We start from the raw sequence: 24,514 nt of genomic DNA on the forward strand, positions 1-24,514 counted from the left end.
GGGATTCTTGTTTCCTATTTTCGGTTGTCATCAGCTGTTTGCTTACTAACTGGCTGTATCTGAGTCTGTGTTTGTGTTGGATTGCGGAATGTTCGTCGTGCTGCTCGCTGGATTCGATAGGCCATTTTGAAATTTTCTGTTTCGTTTTCCGACAAATGTACAGTTTGGGTTGCTTTCGTTTACTGCTTTTTTTTATTTATTTACTACTTGCAATTTATGTTTGGTTTTGTGTGTAGTTTGAAGGATCGAGAAATAGGTTAAGGGATTTATCTTTTGTAATTAGTTTTAATGTTGTGCTTCTTCTTTTATTAGTTTACTTAGTTTGTAATTTATTAAAGTATTTTTTGGTATTAAATGCATCTTGCTCTTCTCTGTTCTCCCCCGTTGCTTAAACTGCTACAATTCTATTACGTTAATATTAAGAGTTGAATTTGTTAAAAACCACTTTGTTCAATTAACTATTACTACTAGAGACTGAATTTGCTTACTTAATAGCTATCTCTCACACGATCTCACTGTGTCTTAAGATTATCATCTCTCTGCTTTGATGGTCGCATCTGATCGCTACAGAATATGCTGATATCGGGAACCCTCACTTACCCAAGTAACATTTCGAGCTTTATGATGATCTTTAGTAGAAGTTCTTGTGACCAATGCCATTGGAGTGTAACATAAATCAACTATTCTCTAACCATCGTCTGTTAACAGCTGTTAAACAAAATTGAGAGAACATTAAATCCACTTTAAAACCTTGCGGAAAGCATAATCTCCATAATTTTAAAACCTTTCTAAGCGCAAAAGTAACATACTCCAAAACCAGACTGTTTCGAATCAGTTGAAACTGAATGCTTTTTTTTTTATTTAGGATAGCTTATTGAATTTCATGAAAATTGAACCTCGAGTTTATGATACTCCTGACAGCCATAATAAAACCTCAGAAACCTAAATGTGATTGTATCAGTTAGTGTAATGACTGCTTTATCGACGTTTTACACAACATTTTGAGTGTTTGAAAAAGATTTCCACAAACAGCTGTCAGATTATCATTATTCATTTTAGGCATTTTTACAGCTATGATAAAACCCTCTCAAATCTAATCAGCTCTGAAAAAGTTACTTGGGAAAGTTTCTCTTACAATATAATTTAGATTCACACGGTTGAGACAGGATCAAGGAGAAGAAGGAGAGGGGTCTTAGATCCAATATTATACATCATCTTCGAGGCATTTGGTCGGCGTTGGCGAGTTGGCTTGCGAGGGTGCCGCCGGTAGCTGCAACGGTGGCAACTGACCCAGGGCAATGGCCATCTGCTGCTGCTGCTGTTGCTGTTGTTGGAACATTTGCGATTGGATCGGGGGTAATATCATCTTCTGCTGCATCGTCATTGAGTTAATGGCATGGGTTAATTGATCTAATTTCTTATCCATCACAGATAGTTGCTGCTCGACGCGGTACAGCCGAGCGCCGACCGTCATCGGTTTGATGTTCCCGACCCGATCGATTCCGGCCAGGTAGCTGCCCGGTTTGCCCAGGGTTTGGTCCAGACGGCGCTGGAGCTCCTTGATGCGGACCATCATGTTCAGGTGGCCCTGGGAGTACTGCTCGATCACGTCGCGGACGTCGTACGGCTTGCGGGCCTGCTGGAACTTGCGCCGAGCGACGAAGTACTTGATTTTTCGGATCGCCCGGATGGCGTTCCGGTGCGCTTCCGTCAGTCTGAGGGCGAGATAAAGAATACGGAGAAATGTGTGGCTTGAGTATGGTGCAGGGGGAGATTAGTTATCAGTGGAAAATTTAATATTTTTGTTTAAAAAATCAGTTAAGAAAATACACAAAGGACATTACCACAAACATTATTCGGTTCTCAGATATTGTCGCATGTTTTTGAGAAGTGAATAACTTTGGACTGACCCAATGTAAAGAAAACGGGCTACTCTGAAAAATCGAAAGCTTTTGTTATGTCTTTCAATCTCCGTAGTCTTCAATCATCTCTTGTTCGTTCCGGTCGATATCTTGTTGATTGGTATGGCGTCATTGGCAGTACTTTCGTTGAGGGGGCGTTGAACTGGGCGTGTGCAATGGTTAATAAATTCCTGGAGGAATCCCTGGTGCAATTTCTAGATGAATCCCTGAAGGAATTCCTGGAGGAATCTCTGGACGAATTCCTGGAGAATCCCTGGAGGAATCCCTGAAGGAATTCCCGGAAGAATCCTTGGAGGAATCCGTGGAGGAATTCCTGGAGTAAAACTTAGAGAAATCCCTGGAGAAATCCCGGGAGGAATTCCTGGAATAAGCCTTGGAGAAATCCCTGGAAAAACCCCTGGAGGAATCCTTGGAGGAGTTCCTGAAGCAATTCCTCGAGGATTTCCTCGAGAAATCCTTGGAAGATTTCCTGGATGAATCCCTGGATGAATCTTTGGAGGAATTCCTGGAGAAATCCCTTAAGGAATTCCCGGAAGAATCCTTGCAGGAATACCCGGTGCAATCCCTGGAGGAAACCCTGAAAGATTGGAGGAATTTCTGGAGGTATCCCATGAAGAACTCCTGGAAGAATCCCTGGAGGAAGTCCTGGATGAATTCCTGGAGGAATTTCTGAAGGAATTCTTGAAGGATTTCCAGGAGGGATTCCTGGAGAATTTCCTGGAGTAAGCCTTGGAGAAATCCCTGGAGGAATTCCTGGAGGAATCCTTAGAAGAACTCCTGGAGGAATCCCTGAGAAATCTCTGGAGGAACTCCTGGATGAATCCCTGAAGGAATTCCCGGAAGAATCCTTGGAGGAATACCTGCAGGAATACCTGGTGGAATTCCTGGAAGAATCCCTGAATGAATTCCTGGAGGTAGTCCTAGAGGAATCCCTGGAGGTAGTCCTAGAGGATTCCCTGGAGGTAATCCTGGAAGAGTCCTTGGAGGAATTCCTGCAGGAATCCCTGAAGGAATTCCTGGAGGAATCCCTGGAGGAATACCATAAGGTTATCCTGAAAGAACCCCTGGAATATTTGGAAGAATTTCTGAATAAATCTCGGGAGGGACTCCTGGAGGAATCCCTGGAAGTATTCCTGGAGGAATCCCTGGAGGAGACCCCACAAGAATCCCTGGAGAAATTCCTGGATATTCTCTTGGAGGAAGCCCTGGAGCAATTCCTGAAAGAATTTCCGGAAAAATCCTTAGAGGAATACCTGGAGGAATCCCTGAAGGATTTCCTGGATGAATCCCTGGAGGAAGTCCTAGAGGATTCCCTGGAGGTAATCCTGGAAGAGTCCTTGGAGGAATACCTGCAGGAATCCCTGAAGGAATTCCTGGAGGAATCCCTGGAGAAATACCATAAGGTTATCTTGAAAGAACCCCTGGAATATTTGGAAGAATTTCTGGGTAAATCCCGAGAGGAACTCCTGTAGGAATCCCTGGAAGTATTCCTGGAGGAATTCCTGGAGGAAACCCTTGAGGAAACCCTGAAGGAATTCCCGGAGGAATCCTTCGAGGAATACCTGGTGGAATTCCTGGAGAAAATCCTAGTGGAATCCCTGAAGAAATTCCCGGAAGAACCTCTGGAAGAATACCTGGAGAAATCCCTGGAGCAATTCCTGGAAAAATTCCCTGGAGGAATCCGTAGAGGAATTTGTTTAGGAATTTGTGAAGGAATCCCTGGAGGACTCTCTGGAGGAATAACCGGAGAAATCACTGGTGGAATTCATGTAGAAATTCCTGGAGGAATTCCCGGAGGAATCCCTGGAGGATTTTTGACGGAATTCCTAGAAGAATCCATGGAGGAATTCCTGGAGGACCTCTTGGAGGAATCCCAGGAGAAGTTCCTGAAAGAAAATCCACGAAAAAATCCCTGGAGTTGATCCTGAATGAATTCCAGAAGAAGTTTCAAATGAAATCCCTGGAGGAATTCCTGAAGAAATTCCGGAAATAAACCTTTGAAGAATGTCAAAGGAAAATCTAGGATTGATTTGTAAACGAATTCCTGGAAGAATTTCTGAAGGAATACTAGATAAAAGAATCATAAGGAATCCATGCTTAAAGTAATTTCTTGACGAATTATTGTGGGCATCACTTGATAAACTCCTAAAGGAACATGTTGCAGGAATTTCTAGATTAATGGTAGACTAATCTGAATCTCTGATAAAATGTTCAAAGGAATTCTTGAAAAACAAATCTTGCAGAAATACTTCAAATTCTTGAAGGAATACATGGAGAAATCTCCAAAGAAATCTCTGAGGGAATACCTGAGGGAATACCTGGAGAAATATCTATAGAAACTTCAGGTGAAACACTTTTAGCAATCCCTTAAGAAATTATTTAAGCAGTCCTCGAACACACTGACAGGAACGCACTGAATGAACCTCTTAAGGCATCCCTGCAGCGATCCCCGAAGGAATGTCTGGTTAAATCCCTAGAGGAATTCTTGAAGGAATCTCTGGAGGATTCCATGGTGGAATCATTGGAGGAAGCCATAGGGCAATTACTGGTGAAATATTTCGTTGCATCCTTGCAGAAATCTCTGCAAGAATATCTGAAGGAATCGTGGAAGGGATTTTTGAAGTATTTTTTTAGAACAAGCTCTGAATCACTATAGGAATCCCAAAAGACATTCATAGAGAAATTCATAAAGAAAAAAATCCTGGACAAGTCACCAAAAAATGGTCAAAAGTGGTGGTCAAAGAGATTTACTAGAGAGCCTTAGCTGGTAAATCACAGTGTAGGTTACATAGTAACAACAGTAGTGTAAGGCAGATCCTGAGTGAAGCATGGATATTGCCACTACAGTGGCGGATACGGTAATTGGGTTGCGGATGGATTCAAATTGTGGGCTGCAAAACGGTGAGTCGATAAGGAGAGCATCCAACATAGCTGTGGTCCTCACAAGTTCCTATCTCATGCTTCCACGGGTCAAGCGATGACAAAGATCGCCAGCTAAGAGTTGTGTGCTTAGCTGGTAGTGCAGCCTGGGCACTGTTGTCCTTCTGACTTCAGCTAGATTGAGGAGGTACGACCCGAGCGTCTGTTTACCAAGGAGGTGCGGCTCAAATACGGCTCGATACAATCGGCATAGACCCACGCGACAAAATAAGGACTACGACTGGAAACTTGGAATATGAAATTGCAAGTCACTAGGTTTCGCATTATGTGACAGGATAATTTACGACGAACTACATCCCCGCAACTTCGACATCGTGGCGTTGCAGGAACTTTGTTGGACTGGACAGAAAGTGTGGCGAAGCGGGCATCGAGCGGCTACCTTCTACAAAACCAGTGGCATCACCAACGAACTGGGAACAGGATTTATAGCGTTGGGCAAGGTGCGACAACGTGGCAGTCGATCAACACAAGGATGTGCATGTTAAGAGTTAAGGGCCGTTTCTTCAACTACAGCATCATCAACGTCCACTGCCCACACGAAGGGAGACCCGATGACGAGAAAGAAGCGTTCTACGCGCAGTTATAGAGCAAACATACGATGGTTGCTCACCGCGTGACGTGAAAATCATTGTCGGCGACATGAACGCGCAGGTAGGAAGGGAGGAAATGTACAGACCGTTAATCGGGCGAAACAGCCTGCACGCCGTATCGAATGATAACGGCCAGCGATGTGTAAACTTTGCAGCCTCCCGTGGTATGGTAGTCCGAAGCACCTTCTTCCCCCGCAAAGATATCCACAAAGTCACCTGGAAATCACCCGACCATCAAACCGAAAACCAAATCGACCACGTTCTAATCGACGGTTAATTCTTCTCGACTATAACCAATGTCCGCACATACCGCAGTGCGAATATAGATTCGGGTCACTACTTAGTCGCTGTATGCATGCATTCGACAGTTATCACCACGCGCACAAAACTTTCAACAGTCGAACGCAGCGGCTCAACATCGAGCAGCTGCGTAACGTAGAAGTGGCTCAAGAATACGCGCAGCAGTTAGCAGTGGCCCTACCAACGGAAGAGCAGCTTGGCGCAGCTACACTTGAAGATGGCTGGAGGGACAGCCGATCCGCCATAGAGAGTACCTCGGCTACAGCACTAGGCTTCGCGACTCCGAATCACAGCAACGACTAGTACGACGGCGAATGTGAACAGTTGAAAAAACGAGAAGAATGCAGCATGGGCAAGAATGCTGCAACACCGTACGAGAGCGAATGAGGCACGTTACAGACAGGCGCGGAACAGACAGAACTCAGTCTTCCGGATGAAGAAGCGCCAACAGGAAGAACGAGATTGCGAAGCGATGGAAGAGCTGTACCGCGCTAAGGACACACGAAAGTTCTACGTGAAGCTGAACCGCTCGCGCAGAGGCTTTGTGTCACAAGCCGACATGTGCCGAAATATCCACGGGAATATTATCACGAGCGAGCGTGAGGTGGTCGAGAGGTGGCAGCAGCATTACGATGATCACCTCAATGGCGACGTTGCAAGCACCGAGGGTGGCGCGGTAACAGATCTAGGAGATCAACTACCAAGCGAGTTACTAAAACACGGTGGAGAAGCGCTGGTGAGAGCACTACACTGGGTCATTACCAAGATTTGGGAGGAGGAAGTATTACCGGAGGAATGGATGGAAGGTATCGTGTGTCCCATCTACAAAAAGGGCGACAAGTTGGATTGCGGGAACTATCGCGCTATCACACTATTGAGCGCTGCTTACAAGGTACTCTCTCAAATGTTATGCCGCCGTCTATCACCGATTGCAAGAGAGTTCATGGGGCAATATCAGGCTGGATTTATGGGTGAACGCGCTACAACGGACCAGATGTTCGCCAGGTGTTGCAGAAGTGCCGCGAATACAACGTGCCCACACATCACTTGTTCATCGATTTCAAATCGGCGTATGATACAATCGATCGAGAACAGCTATGGCAGACTATGCACGAATACGGATTCCCGGATAAACTGATACGATTGATCAAGGCGACGATGGATCGAGTGATGTGTGTAGTTCGAGTATCACGGACACTCTCGAGTCTCTTCGAATCTCGCAGAGGGTTACGGCAAGGTGATGGTCTTTCGTGCTTGCTGTTCAACATTGCGTTAGAAGGTGTAATAAGAAGAGCGGGGATAAACACGAGTTGGACGACTTTCACGAAGCCCGTTCAGCTGCTTGGTTTCACTGATGATATTGATATTATTGCTCGTAAATTTGAGACGATGGCGGAAACGTACATCCGACTCGAGAGTGAAACCAGGTGAGTCGGATTAGTTATTAATATGTCGAAGACAAAGTATATGATGGCAAAGGGCTCCAGGGAGGAATCACCGTGCCCGCCACCCCGAATTTATATCGACGGTGAAGAATTCGTGTACTTGGGCTCACTGGTGACCGTCGACAACGACACCAGTAGAGAAATTTAAAGGCGCATTGTGGCAGGAAATCGTGCTTACTTTGGACTCCGCAGAAATCTACGATCGAATAAAGTTCGCGGTAACACGAAGTTAACTATCTACAAAACGCTGATTGGACCGGTAGTCCTCTATGGACACGAAACATGGACCCTACATGCAGAGGATCAACGCGCTCTTGGAGTTTTCGAACGGAAGGTTCTGCGTACCATCTACGGCGGAGTGCAGATGGAAGACGGGACTTGGAGAAGCCGAATGAACCACGAGCTGCATCAGCTGCTGAGAGAACCAACCATCCATTTTCGTTCATACCGCGAAAATCGGGAGGCCACGGTGAACGGGTCACGTCATCAGGATGTCGGATAGCAACCCGACTAAAATGGTTCTCGTGAGTCATCCGACCGGTACAAGAAGACGTGGAGCGCAGCGAGCAAGGAGGGTCGACCAAGTGGAGGACGATCTGCGGACCCTACGCAGAGTGCGGGACTGGAGACAAACAGCCATAGACCGAGTTGAATGGAGGCGGCTACTATGTACAGCAGAGGCCACCAAGGCCTTCCCGAGCAGGAACAAATAACTGACACATAACTGCAGCATACCAAAATCAGGTATCATACCAAGGCGAGGTATTGGTAGGTTATACCGAGCAGGAGAAAATAGCTGAAGAATACCTAACTCAGGTATGGAAAACCGAATACCTACAACCTCAATGAGGTATTAAGTAGCCCTGCATAAGAGGTAAAATACCAAAAATAATAACTGGTCTGTATTCTGTGCATAACATGTGAATAATGACATCTGGTATAGCAATACCTAAATAATAATCGGCAATTTTTTCTTACAAATAGAGATTTTTCCATAATTGAATAATACCTCAAGCAGTCCTCAACACCAAACCACGTCGAGGTATTTTATCAATACCTGGGAAATACCAAAATAAGTTATTTTCAATACCTCCCGAGCAGGAACGAATAACTGCCACATAACTGCAGCATACCAAAGTCAGGTATCATACCTAGACAAGGTATTGGTCGGTTACCCGGGTCTTGGAAATAATTTATTTTGGTATTTTGTAGGTATTGATGAAATACCTAAACGAGTTATTGGTTTGGTGTTGAGGACTGCTCGAGGTATTATTCAGTTATGGAAAAATAGCTATTTGTATGGAAAAATCGCCAATTATTATTTAGGTATTGCCATACCTGAGGCTATTATTCACGTGTTATGCACAGAATACACACCAGTTATTATTTTAGGTATTTTACCTCTTATGCAGGGCTTCTTAATACCTCATTCAGGTTGTAGGTATTCGGTTTTCCGAGTTTGGTATTCTTCAGATATTTTCTCATGCTTGGGTTAGCCTGATCGGTAAGGTATACCTTATAAGTAAGGGTTCAGGTTCCAGCTGAGTGGCGGAACAAAATGGATGTCGAGGCATGACAGGTTGTGCTCGTCGAGTATTCAAATCAGCATAAGGCTTGCCGTTTTCTCGATAAATCGAACAATCGTATAGTAGTCAGCAGGGACGAGAAGTTCTTGAAAGACGTGGCATGGGTAATCGCCGACGCAAGTTGATTAACCGACTTCGCAGCAGTATGAGTTTATCGTAGAACCCCAAAATCCAGCGCAACTTGCTGAAAATAAAGCCGAAATCGAAAGCTCCAAAAAGTTATCGAATTACGGCAGTGCGGAAAAGAAGCGTATCACGTGCAAGGAGTCAAGTTCTGAAGCTAGCAGATTGACCCGTAGGGACACCAGAGAAGTCGTTCCAACCCCGTTGATTGGTTATATACATGGGTTGGTTTGGTAGCTAGGGAATGTGGTGAACCAGCGACATTTGAAACTACGACAGAAAAGGTAAATGTTTGGATGCGTTCAACGTAGAGCAGAAGTCTTCCATCTCGAATAACACTTAAGACCTTGTAGTTTCCCCGTATTGCTGTACATATGCATTTGAAAATTGAAGAAGAAGCAGGATGCTGCCGGTTACATTGAGCGGACAACATAGACCAGTAGAAAGGATGAATGCGTTGTCATGTCAACGATGGAACGTACATACATAGCTTTATTGGAAGTTGTACAACAGGCAATGTGTTAACGTTCGTTGTTGAAGGAAATGTACCAGACACAGAAAGCCGGGGATAACAGAAAATGTTTGACTTTTTCGTTCTCAATTACCTAAAACGAGCATATCCTCGACTGCATTTGATGAAGGGTTGTCCGCATCTGGCAAGATCTCCTTGAAACACTGTGCTACAGAAAATATGACGGTGGATATCCAAACCAAACATTTACGATCGCTGGGAACGTTTTGGGGTTGCGTGGTGGAATGAACTGGAAGGTGATCCCTTCAGCAGCCGTCGACAAATTTTGCTTTGGTGTTGCTGAAAGTAAGTAACTGAAGGACGGTGTGTAAATACTTGAGGAAGCAGTACGATACGATAGATGTTGTTGGAAGATTTCGTGCGGACATAATGATGAGGTGTTCCTTGCCTTTGTTGATGCCCGCTTTCCTGAGTTAGTCATAAAGTTAGGACGGAAATTGGAGCAAAAGTACGTGTGCGTGAAAAGAAGCAAAACCATGTTCGACTGCGGAATCGAGTTCAGTTCTACGCCTATTGGCGACGGAGATAGTCGAGTGACTCCGTAGCTTGAAGGAATAGAAGGAGCTTCTAGCGTCTAGCGTGTCTCACCGGAGTACGTGGATATCTTTTCATAATTCAAATATCAATTTGTTCATCAAGCACATGTTTCTGTTGTGTACATGGATGTCAAAGCATTTTCAACAACGTAGATCAAAGTTTAAATAAACTTGGCCGTTTTTGTCTATAGCTTCGATATCTGTGGAAAAGGTTTCACGTAGTGTTATTCAAACAACAGGGTATCGGTAGCTTCAGTCAGCTTCGAGGTCAGAAGGCACCATTCCGCCAAGTTGAGCTATTGCAAGGTTTGTTGTTCTGGTAGGAGAGGCTGCAGGCGGATGCCCAACCACTGCAGATCAATCCACGATGATGTAGTTTCTTGTAGCTACGCTGCAGCGCGCTGGATACATGCTTTGATCCGAAGGATTTCCGATCCCGAGGAACGTTAGCTCAAATTCCTCTGGTGGTGAGATGCTGCGCTTCAAAGTATTCTCTGAGAGATTGCTGAAAGCATTTGGTTGCCGTACATCACTCTTGTGAGTTTGAAGGTACTTGGAGGTTGGAAGAGTATACTATACGGCAGTATACGGATCTGATTTAACATTTTTTCAATGCCCGCAATTATGTAGACCAGCGTACACTTGAGAGTTTCCACTGAGGTTTGTAACCTATTATTCGCAAAAGTTATGCATACTGTCTATTGAGAACTTGTAACGACTTTTTGAACCTTCTAAGCAGAATACCCTCTTCGGATGAGTGTAATCAGTTTTGTACCTTTAAATTCCATCCTGTTTTGCTTATCCTTTGACAGATACGCGTATTTCGGCTACCACTTGTTATCTTCCTCAGTGTCAGTTATCCACTGAGGAAGATTACAAGAAGTAGTCGAAAAACGCGTAGGTATCTGTCAAAGGATAAGCAAAACCGGGCGGAATTGAAAGGTACAAAACTGATTACACTCATTCGTATTGCGATATTTTTTTCATTCACTTTCGCTGACTTTTCTGTATGTCAAATAACAATGTGGGAAGTGGTGCGCTATAGAGTGCATCACTTTCGATATTGTGTTTAATGTGTAGGAAAAACAGCGAAAGTCTACGAAAAATTATCGTTATTCAATTTAGTGCTAGAACAACAATACATGATTTCAATCTACATAATTATAACAGCGTTAACCAAACTGTTTACCGAAATATTACAGGAGATTCTTTTAAATAATACCGCCAAATGGAAGTTTGAAGTCGAAAAATTCGCATAGTAAAACATATAAAAAATTGTAAAGCTATAAAACAAACTATGGTAAACAATATAAAACTAGTAAGAATCTGAATTGGAGTTGCATAACACTCACAGTCTACCAAACAAAATAAAGACGACAAATTAAGCTTAAATATTAAGGACTTGGAAAACAAGAAGACAAAACTACTGCAAGACAAAACATGTTCAAAGTTTTTCGATAAAAATTGGTATCATTTGGAGTTGTATTGTTCCAGACAAAACCAATGGTGTACGGTGCTTCCAATCCAATTCGGGTGTATTATCTGAGAAATGTTGTGAGCAGTGTGTTCTGTTGGCAAACCATTCTGCCTGTTATACCTACTGTATTGTGTGAAATATTGGTGAAGAAGATCGATAAAAAAATCTGGTGGCGGTCCCAATCAACCGTTAAACCAACATCACCGCCACCGCAAGGCGCATGCTGCATTCAAGCAATAGCTGGTAGATGCATCGGCGTAAACTCTCCAAAGTTCACAATCGAGCTGGAGCCTGGCGGCATGACAGACAGAGGCGCAGCCAGGGCCGAGGGGGGAATAGTGAGCGCGATGAGCGTGAGCAGTTTGATCGAAAGGTGCGTGATCGAGAGATGCAGATTGATAATTTTAAAAACAGTTCGAGAAGGGGAAATCCTCTCTTCGGTCAAACCTCAGCACCGTCGCGACGCCACTTCGGATGGGCGTCGCCGTCCAACCAAACCCTTACCTGTTCGATCTCAAAGCTCTCGTTAGGGTGCGCGCGGATGAGGAATCACATTCGTGGGTTTTCTGTACCACGTCGGGAGTCGTGCTACAGGGAAGAATTTCGTCATCTATTGTGTCTGGATTGTTTTCAGTATTGTAGGTCTTCTCCGCCAGATTGTAGTCGGAGAAGCTGCTATACGGCCAGGATCTGAAATTGCGGTTTAGGGGAATACAAGGGAGGGATTTATCGTAACGGAAAGAGAAGATTTTCTGCGTGGGTGACCAAGGTTGAGTGTCGGTGTTTTCGTTTGTGCTGTGCATGATGCCCAGGAAAATGATGCACTAATGTATAGGTTTAATAAAAATTTCTAGGTTAGTTTCAAAGAACAACACCTTCATTCATCATATTTCTATTCCTGGTTTTTTAGTCTTCCTATATTTTTGATTATTTTTATACTCTCTGATTCCTGGTATGTATTGCTCTTGAATTTACTTACTTGCACTCGAATTTATATGCTATATATATGCTAGACATTCCACAAATCATACATTCTGGACTTTTTTCGATTTTACATTTTAATTTGACTGATTAATTCACTTTTGGCTAAATCTCAACTAACTTTCTTATTTATATCACTCATTCGAGGAAGTGGCTCTTCAATGGTACCAAATTACAAGTTAACCAACCAGATTCAGATAAGAGGGTACTTATTGCCAGTGGCGCAAGTGGTCACACGTTCGCTTCATAAGCAGATGGTCATGGGTTTGATCCCAGCCCCGGCACTTTCGTCAGTTGCTCTTTCACATCGGCGAACGGCAACTCATAATGGACCCCCAATCGGACTGGAAAAAGGAACAACCAACAGCCACACATCAACATCTCCGTGCTCATCATTCTACCATAATAGGGTAGAAAGTGAAAGTAGCGCAACGGCAACGAGTTCGATATAATACAATTTGAATAGAATACATTTAGGTACTGTACAAAGTGTTTTCACATCCCCATATTTTACGGCCCCCCAGAATAAACAATTTTGGTTCAAGTACTACTCGAAAACAAATAAAAACTGATTTGCTCATCGCATTTGTAGCTCCACAACTGCTCGGGGCCTGAACTCCCACAATCCTTAATCCGGGCCTTAATAACCCATGACTCAATATATTCAATCCCGTTTTACACGACTTTTTTCTACGCGATTTTATTTGGTACGACTATTTTTACGCAATTTTCTCGAAGCTACGCAAATTTTTTTTACGTGATTTTAATCATTTGCGGAGGGCAAATCGCGTAAAATAAATTTCTCTTGGATTTTTTTGTGCGATTTCTCGAAGTTACACAAATTTTTCTTGCGCTGACGCATGCATCGCGTAAAAACAGAATTGAATAAATTTAAAGTTAAATAGCTATTTTCAATAGTCTAATTTCATTTTTCAATAATTAAAACAAATCAAAATATAGGTATTTCTTCAATAGTGATGTTTGCATCAGCTCTATCAAGAATCCACTTTTACAGATGGAAACGTGAATAGGAAGAGAAAATAACTTCTAAAATTTTGTTAATGGAAACCTCAATCTTTTAGCAACATAAAAACATAAAATTTATAAAACAACAATATTGAAATTACGAGGACGAACCAGCCTCGGGCTGAATTTTCCCATAATAAAGAGCTAATAATGGTAAGATTGAATTTTCATTAGCTACATGAGAACGTCGGAGCGAAGTGTTGTGCTTGCAATACAGCAAAAGTTCTCCCCGAAATTTATTACGGGATGGTTTAAAAAAAATCCCGCATATTGAATCAATTTTCAATGAAAAATACTCTAATCAGATTAAATGAGTCAAAAGTAAAAAAAAAATACATGTGTTGATTGTCAATCAACGGAGGAAAAGAAACGAGGTCCGTGTTTTTAATCGATATATTGGTTCGATAAAAACTTCCTAAAAGTATAGTGGAAGGATATTAGTGGTCTAAATTCTCGATTTGTCATACAGTTCCATCTTACGTTTAGTTCTTTTTCAGTTCCTTCTTAGAACTTCTTCTCCTAATTCCTCACTTCAGCCTCTTCCCTGTTCCTACTTCAAGCTTCCTGCCCTTCCTCGTATCCTACTGTCGAAATCCGGTATTTGATCACTCCCATAAATATGTTATGTAATTGACTGGTAAACTTAAACGGACTTACAGGATTGTGGCTTACCAGTCTGAATCGTATTTAATTAAATAGGTTACACAAATCGATTACAGTTTTCACGATAGGCGAACTCTAACTTATATCAGGGGAACTCATTAGCAAAAAGGATTTAATTTAATGTTTGGTTTACCTACTATTAAAGCTCATATTAATTCTCGAGCACTGTTGAATTCAAAACTTATAGCCTAGCGTAATAGAAATAGAATTGCGTATAATTCAAGAAAATAATAATTGTAGCACACATGAAACGTTTTGCTGCTTCCACTGAATTTTTCTCTCTGACACATCTGCCAGTCATAGGGCACTGCACTGTTTTGATTTTGTATGGGATTTTGACGTTTCTTGCCCTTGTTGTTTACCAAATTTCTGTAGGAGTGAAAGAGAAGAAGAGAATTTCATGCAGTGCCCTATAGGTCACTGCATAAAATTCTCCCCTTCTCTTTCACTCTTACAGAAATTTTGTAAACAACAAGGCCAAGAAACGTCAAAATCCCACACAAAATCAAAACAATGCAGTGCCTTATTGTCGGTCCGTTGATATTTCTCACGTCACGCATATCGGGTTGCTACGCGTGTTGCGTTTTCACGGCTGCGTGAGGCGCGCCGACCGAGGGGTCGTCACAACATGAGAATTTTTATTTTTAGTTTTTGTTGACATTTTCAAGAAATTCCTTGCCTGCCAAATCAGAGTTCTTAAAAAAACTAGATTTAGTTATTTCTTTCTGGATTTAATCTTGAGAAGTGTACTGCCGTTCTACGCCCGATTGTCCATGTTATATGGGAATCCCATATAACATGAGACAATTATGCGTAGAACGGCAGTGTATTTCTCCTAACTTATGCGAATATAAACGATTAAAAAAAAATCTGAAAGATTACTAACACCCATTGAAACGTTCCGAAACCATCTAAAATCCCTATTGTAACCATTCAAGAAGCTATTGAAATAATGTAAAGTCCCTGAAACGCTCCCGAAACTTCTCACTTATAACTCGGAACAAGTTGTTCTTCATCCCCGCATGGAGCCCTTCCTTCTTCCAATGCAAATAACGTAGAGGTCCACCCTAGGTGAAACAGATCCCTCCTAACGTTTCTGAAACCCCCCTGGAACTCCCTTGAAACTACTAAAACGCTGCTGAATTCCCCTGAAACTCCCCTGAGAACCCCTAAAACGCTCACGTAGTATGCCCGACTTCCGCTGATGATGCGCCTCCGAATTTCACGGCTCACGTTGTTGTCAGCCGTCAGTAAGGATCCGAGGTAGACGAATTCCTCCACCACCTCGAAGGTATTCCCGTCTATCGTAAACATTACTACCCAGACGGATCCGGTGGTTTTCGGTTCCACCTACCAGCATGTACTTTGTTTTTGAGGCAATCATCACCTGTCCGACCTTTGCTGCTTCGCGTTTCAGGCGGGTGTACAGCTCTGCCACCGTTCCAAATGTTCTAGCGATAATGTCCATGTCGTCCGCAAAGCACATAAATAGACCGGATTTTGTGGAAATCGTTCCCCGGCTGTTGAGCCCGGCTCGTCGCATCACACCTTCCAGAGCGATGTTGAAGAGTAGGCATGAGAGTCCATCACTTTGTCGCAGTCCCCGGCGAGATTCGAATGAACTGGATAGTTCATCCGAAACCCTTACGCAGTTTTGCAAACCGTTCATCGTTGCTTTAATCAGTCAAGTCAGCTTCCCAGGAAAGCCGTTTTCGTCCATGATTCTCCATAGCTCTGCGCGGTCGATACTGTCGTATGCCGCCTTGAAGTCGATGCACAGGTGATGCGTTGGGACCTGGTATTCACTGCATTTCTGGGGGATTTGATGTACGGTGAAGATCTGGTTCGTTGTCGACCGGTCGTTGATGAAGCCAGTTTAATAACTTTCCACGAACTCATTTGTTTTTGGTGATAGACGACGGAAGATGTTAGGGCCCATATAGCCGAGGCGGTAAACGCACGGGTATTCAGCATGACCATGCTGAGGGTGACGGGTTCGATTCCCGGTCGGTCCAGGATCTTTTCGTAAAGAAAATTTCCTTGACTTCCTTGGGCATAGAGTATCTTCGTGCCTGCCACACGATATACGCATGCAAAATGGTCATTGGCAGAGGAAGCTCTCAGTTAATAACTGTGGAAGTGCTCATAGAGCACTAAGCTGAGAAGCAGAGCAGGCTTTGTCCCAATGAGGACGTTACGCCAAGAAGAGAGAGAGAGAGACGACGGAAGATGATCTGGGATAGCACTTTGCAGGCAGCATTTGAAATAGTGATCGCTCTGAAGTTCTCACATTCCAAATGGTCGCCTTTCTTGTGCATGGGGCAGATTACCCCTTCCTTCCACTCCTCCGGTAGCTGTTCGGTTTCCCAGATCCTGACTATCAGCCGACGCAGACAGGTGGCCAACTTTTCTGGGCCCATCTTGATGAGTTCAGCTGGGGTCCCTTCTTTAACATCTGCTTTGTTGGTTTTGAGCTGATGAATGGCATCCTTAACTTCCCTCAGCGTAGGAGTTGGTTAATTTCCGTCCTCCGCTGCACTGGCGTGGTCGTTTCCTCCGTTGCCGTGGTCTCCTGTGCCTACGTTCTCCACGCCATTCAGGTGCTGATCGAAGTGCTGCTTCCACCTTTCGAGCACCTCACGTCCGTCCGTCAAGAGGCCCCGTCTTTATCCCTGCATATTTCGGCTCGCGGCACGAAGCCTTTGCGGGATGCGTTGAGCTTCTGATTTCTTGGGAACGGCAAAGCAGTTCCATTTCTTCACACTCCGCTTCTTCCAGGCGGCGCTTTTTCTCTCGGAAGAGGCGGGTCTGCTGTTTCCGCTTCTGTTTGTAACGTTCCACGTTCTGTCGGGTCTCTTGCTGCAGCATAATCGCCTTCGCTGCGTTCTTCTCCTCCAAAACCGTTCTGCACTCTTCGTCGAACCATTCGTTCCGTCGATTTCGTTCCACGTACCCGATGGTGCTCTCGGCTGTGTCGTTGATGGCTGCTTTCACTGTACTCCAGCAGTGCTCTACAGAGGCCTCATCGAGCTCGCCCTCTTCTGGCAACGCGGCCTCGAGATTCTGCGCGTATGCTGAGGCGACATCCGGTTGTTTCAGTCGCTCTAGGTTGTACCGTGGCGATCGCCGATACCGTACATTGTTGCTGACGGAGAGTTTTGGGCGCAGTTTGACCATCACCAGATAGTGGTCGGAGTCGATGTTGGCGCCACGATAGGTCCTGACGTCGATAATGTCGGAGAAGTGCCGTCCGTCAATCAGAACGTGGTCGATTTGAGATTCCGTCTGCTGTGGTGATCTTCAGGTGTAACAATAAGGGAGGCTGTGTTGGAAAAAGGTGCTACGTATGGCCATATTTTTAGAGGCGGCGAAATCAATGAGTCGTATGTCGTTTTTGTTCGTCTGCTGGTGGGCGCTGAACTTACCAATCGTCGGTTTGAATTCCTCCTCCTGGCCTACCTGAGCTTTAAAATCTCCTATGATGATCTTAACGTCGTGGCTCGGACAGCGATCGTACTTGCATTCGAGCTGCGCGTAAAATGCGTCCTTGTCATCATCAGTGCTTCCGGAGAGTAGGCTGTGCACGTTCATTATGCTGAAGTTGAAGAATCGGCCCTTGATCCTCAAGCTGCACATTTCTTCGATCGGCCACCAACCGATCACGCGCCTCTGCATATCCCCCATCACGATGAAAGCTGTTCCAAGCTCGCGTGTGTTGCCGCAGCTCTGGTAGATGGTATGATTACCTCTAAACGTTCGCACCATGGATCCTGTCCAACACACCTCCTGCAGCGATGCCGAACCCGCGGTCCTTCAGTAGATCGACGAGTATGCGGGTGCTCCCAATGAAGTTGAGAGATCGGCAGTTGCACGTACCGAGTGTCCAATCGCAAGTCCTTTTTGTTCGCTGGGGTCCAGCGGCGTAGCTAGGAATTTGGAGGCCCGGTGCGGAACCAAATTTATGGGCCCCCATGAAAATTACAGGTGTACATACATACAAATGATCACGCCGTATTTTGTATTTTGTACAAAACGTTGAAAATAATCTCGACTTTCGAACTCAGCATTAGTGTGATGCTGGCGGTGGTGGCCAACTGACTGGCGGAAGGTTAAAACTTATTTTCTATATTCTTTTATGCATTTTTTTCGGAGATTTCTGCAAGGATACATCCCGGAGTTCCATCAATGAGCGTAAGATTATTCTCTAAGAATAATATAGAATTTATTAAGAAATTTCATCAAGTAATCCCTTAGGAAGGCCTTCAAAGATAGCTTGACCGTTTTCTTAAAAAAACCCTTTCTGAATAAAAATATGTCTTCAAAAATCTTTCAAGTGGTTAACGCAAGTGTGTCATTCAGTATTTCGCTAAACATTCCATCAGGTATTCTCACAGTGTTGTCTTCGAGCATGTTTTCAAAAGTACTTTAGAGTACTTTGAAAGATTCATGCAAAGGCTTTATCAAGCATTTCTAGAAACATTAGTTCAGGAAATCCATCAGGGATTCAATAATATCTCTGAGGATTTATCTATAAGATCAAAGAATTCTTAAGAAATTCTAGAAAAACCACTACAAAAGTGTTCCAATGATTTTTTTGGAACCAGATATTTTTCCAAGAAATTACATCGGAATTCCGTCAGAGGAAGAGAAGTCGTTCTAGAAATTCTTCAAACATTCCTCCATGGTTGTTTTCAGGAGATCCTCCAAATATCCCTTAACCCTTTCTGGACGGTTGTGTCATTTGCACCTCGCTGACGTGTTCTACAGCAGCGAGGTTAGTGACAAAAGTCGTCCCGAAGGGGTTAAATGATTTTTCCACGGATGTCAAGCATTTCTCCATAGATATATCCAAGAACTTTTCTTGGCATTTCTCCAAGCATGCATTACTCATCTTGGCGTTCCTTTGAAGATTTCTTAAGAATTTCTTCCAAGGAATCATTTGGAAATTCCTCCAAGGATTGCTCCAATAATTACTGCAACGCTTTAAAAAAAAAAATGAAAACCTGCAAGGATTCTTCAAGGAATTTCTCTAAAATTTTATTAAGAGATTCATCCTAGATATCCTCCAAGAAATTTCCAAAGAATCCATTGGATAACAATTAAAAAAAAATTCCTTCCAAAAATCCTTCTGGATTTCTTCCAACGCATTCTTTAATATCAATATACTCTAGGAGTTTCCCCAAGGATTTCTTCAGGAATTTTCGCTAGAATTCCTCTAGGAGATCTTCTAAAAATATCTATTGCGACTTTTTATAAGGCTCCTTAAAAATTCTTTCGCAAAAGCTTTTGAAAAATCATTCTAAGTTTCCATCAAGCATCTCAGTCGAGAATTTCTTCAGAATTTATGATTGATTCCTCCAGAAATTCCTCTGAAAGTTCGTTTAAAACAATCTCTAGGGATTCCTAGTAGGGTCAACGTGCCTTAGTAATCGCACAATAACAAATTCATAATATTCGAAAACAAAGCGATTACCGCACCGATTGATTACGTAATTTTTGTAATCATTCGTACCTACTTGTAACAAAAATCAAAAAAGCGCTTCATTCCTTTGTATTCAGTAGAATGAAAATATTAAAGGAACAGGTACCTGATTTGATGAGTTAAAATCGAATTATTTCTTCAGAAGTTTCTCCAAGGAATACTGTTTTACCACTTTTTTCAAGAATTCATTAAGAATGTCTTGAAGCATCTTTTAAGTGATTAATGGAAGTTTAAGATTTCATTTAGGATTTCCATCGAGAATTCTTCAGGACTCACTTCAAGAATTCCTACGGGATTTTTCCAAGGATTTCTTAAAAAATTCTTCAAAAAAAATTTTCGGAATTTCATCAAATATATTGTTAGGAACCTCTGTGAAGGTTTCATCAATCAAATAAAGCATTCCTTGCTTAATTTATTCGATAATTTCTCCAAGAGCTCTACAGAGGATTACTTTTGGGCTTTTTCCAGGGATCGCTTTAGGAATTCTATCAAGGTTTTATTCAAAATTCTAAAGGAATTCTTTCAAAGAGGCCTTTCAAAATTCCTCCCAAACTTCCTTCAGGAGTTTTTGCAAAGGTTTCTTTAATAGTTCATCCAATAAATTCTCTTGCCATTTCTCCAAGGATTCAACAGATTCAAATTTTAATGTAAGAAATCTTTCAATTCTCACAAAAAAATCCCAAAGATATTCTACTGGTATTCCTTCAAACATTTTTCTTAGATAATTCTTTTGAGATTTTCCTCGGCTTTCGGCTCTCGATAATAAAGTTATATAAAAAAATCTTCAGCCGTTCCATTGTAAATTCTTGTTTTTTTTAATTCGCAAGAGTATATCTCATAAAATCTTAAATTGTCTGAGAATTACCGGAGACATTTTCTAAAATTACCGCTTCAATTTACAAACGAATTGAGTGAAGAATTTTCAGATAACCTGCCGAATAAACTTTGAAAGGAACTATTGAAAGAATTACAAAAATAATTGTCAGGTATATTAGCAAAGGGACTGCCGGTGAAACTTTCAAAGAAATTGCTGAAGGGAATCCCGCAGGGGTTGCCTGATAAATTTATGAAGCTATTGCCCAAAGTATTTCAAAAAGTAATGCCGTAGATATTTTCTAAAATAAAAATCTACATCAATTTTGAATATTATTGCCCAGAAATTTCCGAATGAGTTACCGATCCAAATTTCGAAGAAATTGCTGAAACGGTTTTCAATAAAAAAAAATGTGCAAGAAAATCACAAAAATTATCTTATAGGAATTTGAAAAAAAAATGCTAAAAGGATTTCCAAAGGTTTTGTCAAATAAAACTCCGCCAAATGTAATATGAAAAATGTTCACGGGGTTGCTCACAAGAAATTCACCAAATGCTTTTTTTAAGTAAATGCCAAATGAATTACCCAATCAAATTCCGTGGGAATTTCCCGGAAGAAGTTTCAAGAAGAGTGTTGAAGTTATTCCCAAAGTAATTACCAGAGGACTTTTTAAACGAATTAAAAAAAAACCAACGAGAAGTTGTGAATGGAATTTCCAAAGAAATTTCCGTAGATAAAAAATCTGAGAAAGTTCATATAGCCATTTCTGAAGCATTTCCGAGAACTGATTAAAGAAATTTCAAAAGGAATTGCCTAACAATTTCCCAAAAGAGTTGTCGTTGGAATTTTCAATGAAACCGAGTTCCTAAAAAAATCTTGAATATTTTTACCAAAGGAATTGCGAACACAATAGCTGAGACATTTTTCAAAAAAAAAAAGCCAAAAAATTTATTTAAAAATTATGAAGAATGAATTCAGAACAAAATTACTTAAGGAATACCCAAACCAATTTCCGAAGGAAATTTTTAGAATAACTGCCGAAGAAATTTCCAAATAAATGTTCAAAGATATTCCTTAACGAATTGCTGCACGGATTTCCTAGGCAATAACTGAAAAAGATCAAATCGAAATTTCCGAAGCACAATTCTAATAAAAATTGTAAGAATTCTCACAGAAATTCCTCCAAGAAATTTTATTGGAATACTTTCAATGAATTCTTTAGATCAGTGATCCTAAGCCTAACTGTCTTTGCGGGCCAAAATTGAATTTGAAAAGAGACCGCGGGCTGCAAAAGAGTTTATTTTCAACAATTTTCAAGATTCAACACAAAATCCATTTTTTTGATTTTTTAAAATAATTGAATACGAGCAATGAGATAAACAACCTGAGGTTATCAGGAGATTTCATTTCACTTGGAAAAAATCCTAAAAATCTTAGGGAGTAAAATACAGGTTTGTAGTTCTTGGTAAAAATAACGTTGAGCAAATGGAGTTTCTTACTGCAGCTTATAGATTTCCTGAGAAGTATTCGAACCCTTGTGGGAATCCTTGATATTTTGCAAGATGAATAGGAGTATGTTGCCTAAACAGGGTACGAAAAAACGAATCACGCCGAAAAACAAACGCTTTGTCCTAAGCGGTGCATGTCGGTAACAAAGCCGCTCCGCAACAAACGCATGTCAGGCGATGAGAGCAATAAAACAAACATCGCTTGCCGTGCGTGTGCCGATATTCCGGTTTTTCCGCTGAAATTTTCAACCCACATCATCGAATTCATAAACATTTGGACGAATTAGGACTCTTGCAAACCTCAGAGTCGAGTTTCAGTTGAAAAACAATGCGAAAATCACGATGGGAATAGAACGAGACAAATATTCCTACCGTTTTTGTTGTGAACAAAGTCGGAAGCGATTTTGTCATTATCTGCTAACGAAAAAACAAAGCGTTGTTGCCGCGCCTTCTTTGTTGCCTATTTTTCGCTTGCGGTGCCCCATTCTGCGTACACTGTGCCTAAACCTTAAAGCTTTTAGCGAAATTTCGAAAGTTTTAGCAACATTTTCTTCTAGGAGAAATTGTATGCTAGTGGAGCGGACCTGGTGTGGTGGTTAGAACACAAGACTATCACGCCGAGGACCTGGGATCGAATCCCACTCCCGACATACTCACAAAATGTGGGTTCTTCCTTCGGAAGGGAAGTAAAGCGTGGGTCCCGAGATGAACTAGCCTAGGGTTAAAAATCTCGTTAATACAGACAAGAAAAAAAAAAAAATTGTATGCAAAAATTTTGTTAAATTTTTGGAATGGTCCCCAAGTAACCACGGTGCTGAAGCCTTATTGCGTGCAGATATACGGTGTATTTAGAGCAATCATTACTTTGCATGAGCACTTAAGGTTGATTTAAAGTGGAAATGGCAATTATGCGACTGATTTGAGATTATACCAGTATAATCGTAATTTGATTCTATAATTGCTCATTTCCACTTTTAATCAACCTTAAATTTGCAAGTAAAGTAATGATTGCTCTAAATACACCCTATATCAGCATGCAATAAGGCTTCAACACCGTGGTTACTTGGGCAGTTTCGTCCGGATGTCCTTCACGAAGCTTTTAAGATTTTTTTTAACGATTCCATCGAGCATTTGTTCCAAACGAGGAACGATTCATCTAGGAATAACTTCAACGACTTCTTAACAAATTCCTCCAAGATTTTATTTTAGAAGTTCCTTCAAGATTTGTTTTTAGAAATTTCTGCAAGGGTTCATTTTGCAATGCCTCATACTCTTAATCCAACCTAACGTAACCTAACCTTATTTACAACTCTTTTGTCCACTAGGGCACTACGACAGCGATTACAACTGACAGCTACATTTACAGTTTGTAAAGCGCCTACATTTATTCTATTCTAATATATCGAACCGGGTCTTTGTGCTGCTTTGTGAATAATGAGCACGCGGATGTTGATGTGTGTCTATTGTTCCTTTTCCAGTTCGATTGAGAGTCCATTGTGAGTTGCCGTTTCGCCGATATTCAATTATCCGGGTCCGTTAGAGCTACGAAAGCTCAGAAGACGGTCAAGTGCCAGCCGCTCTCGGAGGGAGGAGCAACTGATCCATCCGCTTAAGAAGCCAACATGTGACCATTGCAATAATTTCTCTTGTTTTCACAACAGTGAACTGCAGTTGAGTGGTAAGGATCCTAAGGTCGAAGGTTCGATGCTGGCTATTGGCAGATGTTTTTTATAATCCAGGAAAAATCTCGATACATCTTGTCTGTCTATTGTTATGAGCTTGTAATATTTTAACGACATATTATTGAGCACTACTCCATACTAGATTTGATATTGATACATTCTACCGTGACGTTACAACGTTTTGACGCCTTTTCGATCAGATTTTCCACTATAACTTGTAAATTCGACCGTAAACCCTTAAATATTATTGCATAGGCATTTGGATTCCTTGTAAAATTTTCAATAAGTATGATCTGTTGAACAGTTAGTTTTCATCGGAAAAGTATGTTAAAAATGGGAATGAGTAGCGTGACGTTACAACGTTGTAACGTCACGCTACAAATTCCCATTTATAACATACTTTCCCAATGAAAACAAACTGTTCAACAGATCAAAGTTATTTTACAAGGAATCCGAATATACAAAAATATTTGAGGGTTTACGGTCAAATTTACAAGTTATAGTGGAAAATCTGCCAAAAAGGCGTCAAAACGGTGTGACATCACCGTAGAATGTGTTTATTATTTTCGATGTTTTACCTCTTATTTCAATCAAACCAATATCAGCTTTTGTTCTTCAGTTATTCAATTAGTAATAATGAATGTGTTATTCGTTATATTCCGTCACCTACTCGGGAGTTTTTATTTTATTTATACTCGGGAGTTAATTGATTATCATGTACAATTTTAAGTGAAGATGTCCTAAACTGGAATGAATAATACATCTGCTCATCATTTCCATTGCACTCGAGAAGATTACCGTCAGCCAACCCTGGCTACCCTTCAGTGTTTAGTGTGAGGAGTGTGAGGATTTGTGTCCCTCTTTTTGTGGGGGGCTTGCAATCGAATCCAGGTGGAGTACTTGCGTG

At 41.9% G+C, this 24,514-nt stretch overlaps 1 protein-coding gene across 2 annotated transcripts in view; it reads right to left on the reverse strand.

The window, feature by feature from the left end:
* Positions 1-1,010: 1,010 nt before the first annotated feature.
* The window catches only part of LOC109408799 (potassium voltage-gated channel subfamily KQT member 1-like), a 551,459-nt gene continuing 527,955 nt past the window's right edge, over positions 1,011-24,514 (reverse strand). Inside the window, exons 10-11 of one of the 2 annotated variants that reach the window (XM_062855275.1) lie at positions 11,956-12,141; positions 1,011-1,715 (exon numbers count right to left, since the gene is read on the reverse strand). In XM_062855275.1, coding sequence (XP_062711259.1) covers positions 1,205-1,715; positions 11,956-12,141 — 697 coding nt within the window. In that variant the 3' untranslated portion in view covers positions 1,011-1,204. The remainder of the gene's footprint in view (positions 1,716-11,955; positions 12,142-24,514) is intronic. The other variant, XM_062855276.1, reaches the window with a different exon arrangement.

Source organism: Aedes albopictus, chromosome 3 (assembly GCF_035046485.1).
Source record: "Aedes albopictus strain Foshan chromosome 3, AalbF5, whole genome shotgun sequence".
Taxonomy (NCBI): Eukaryota; Metazoa; Arthropoda; class Insecta; order Diptera; family Culicidae; genus Aedes; species Aedes albopictus.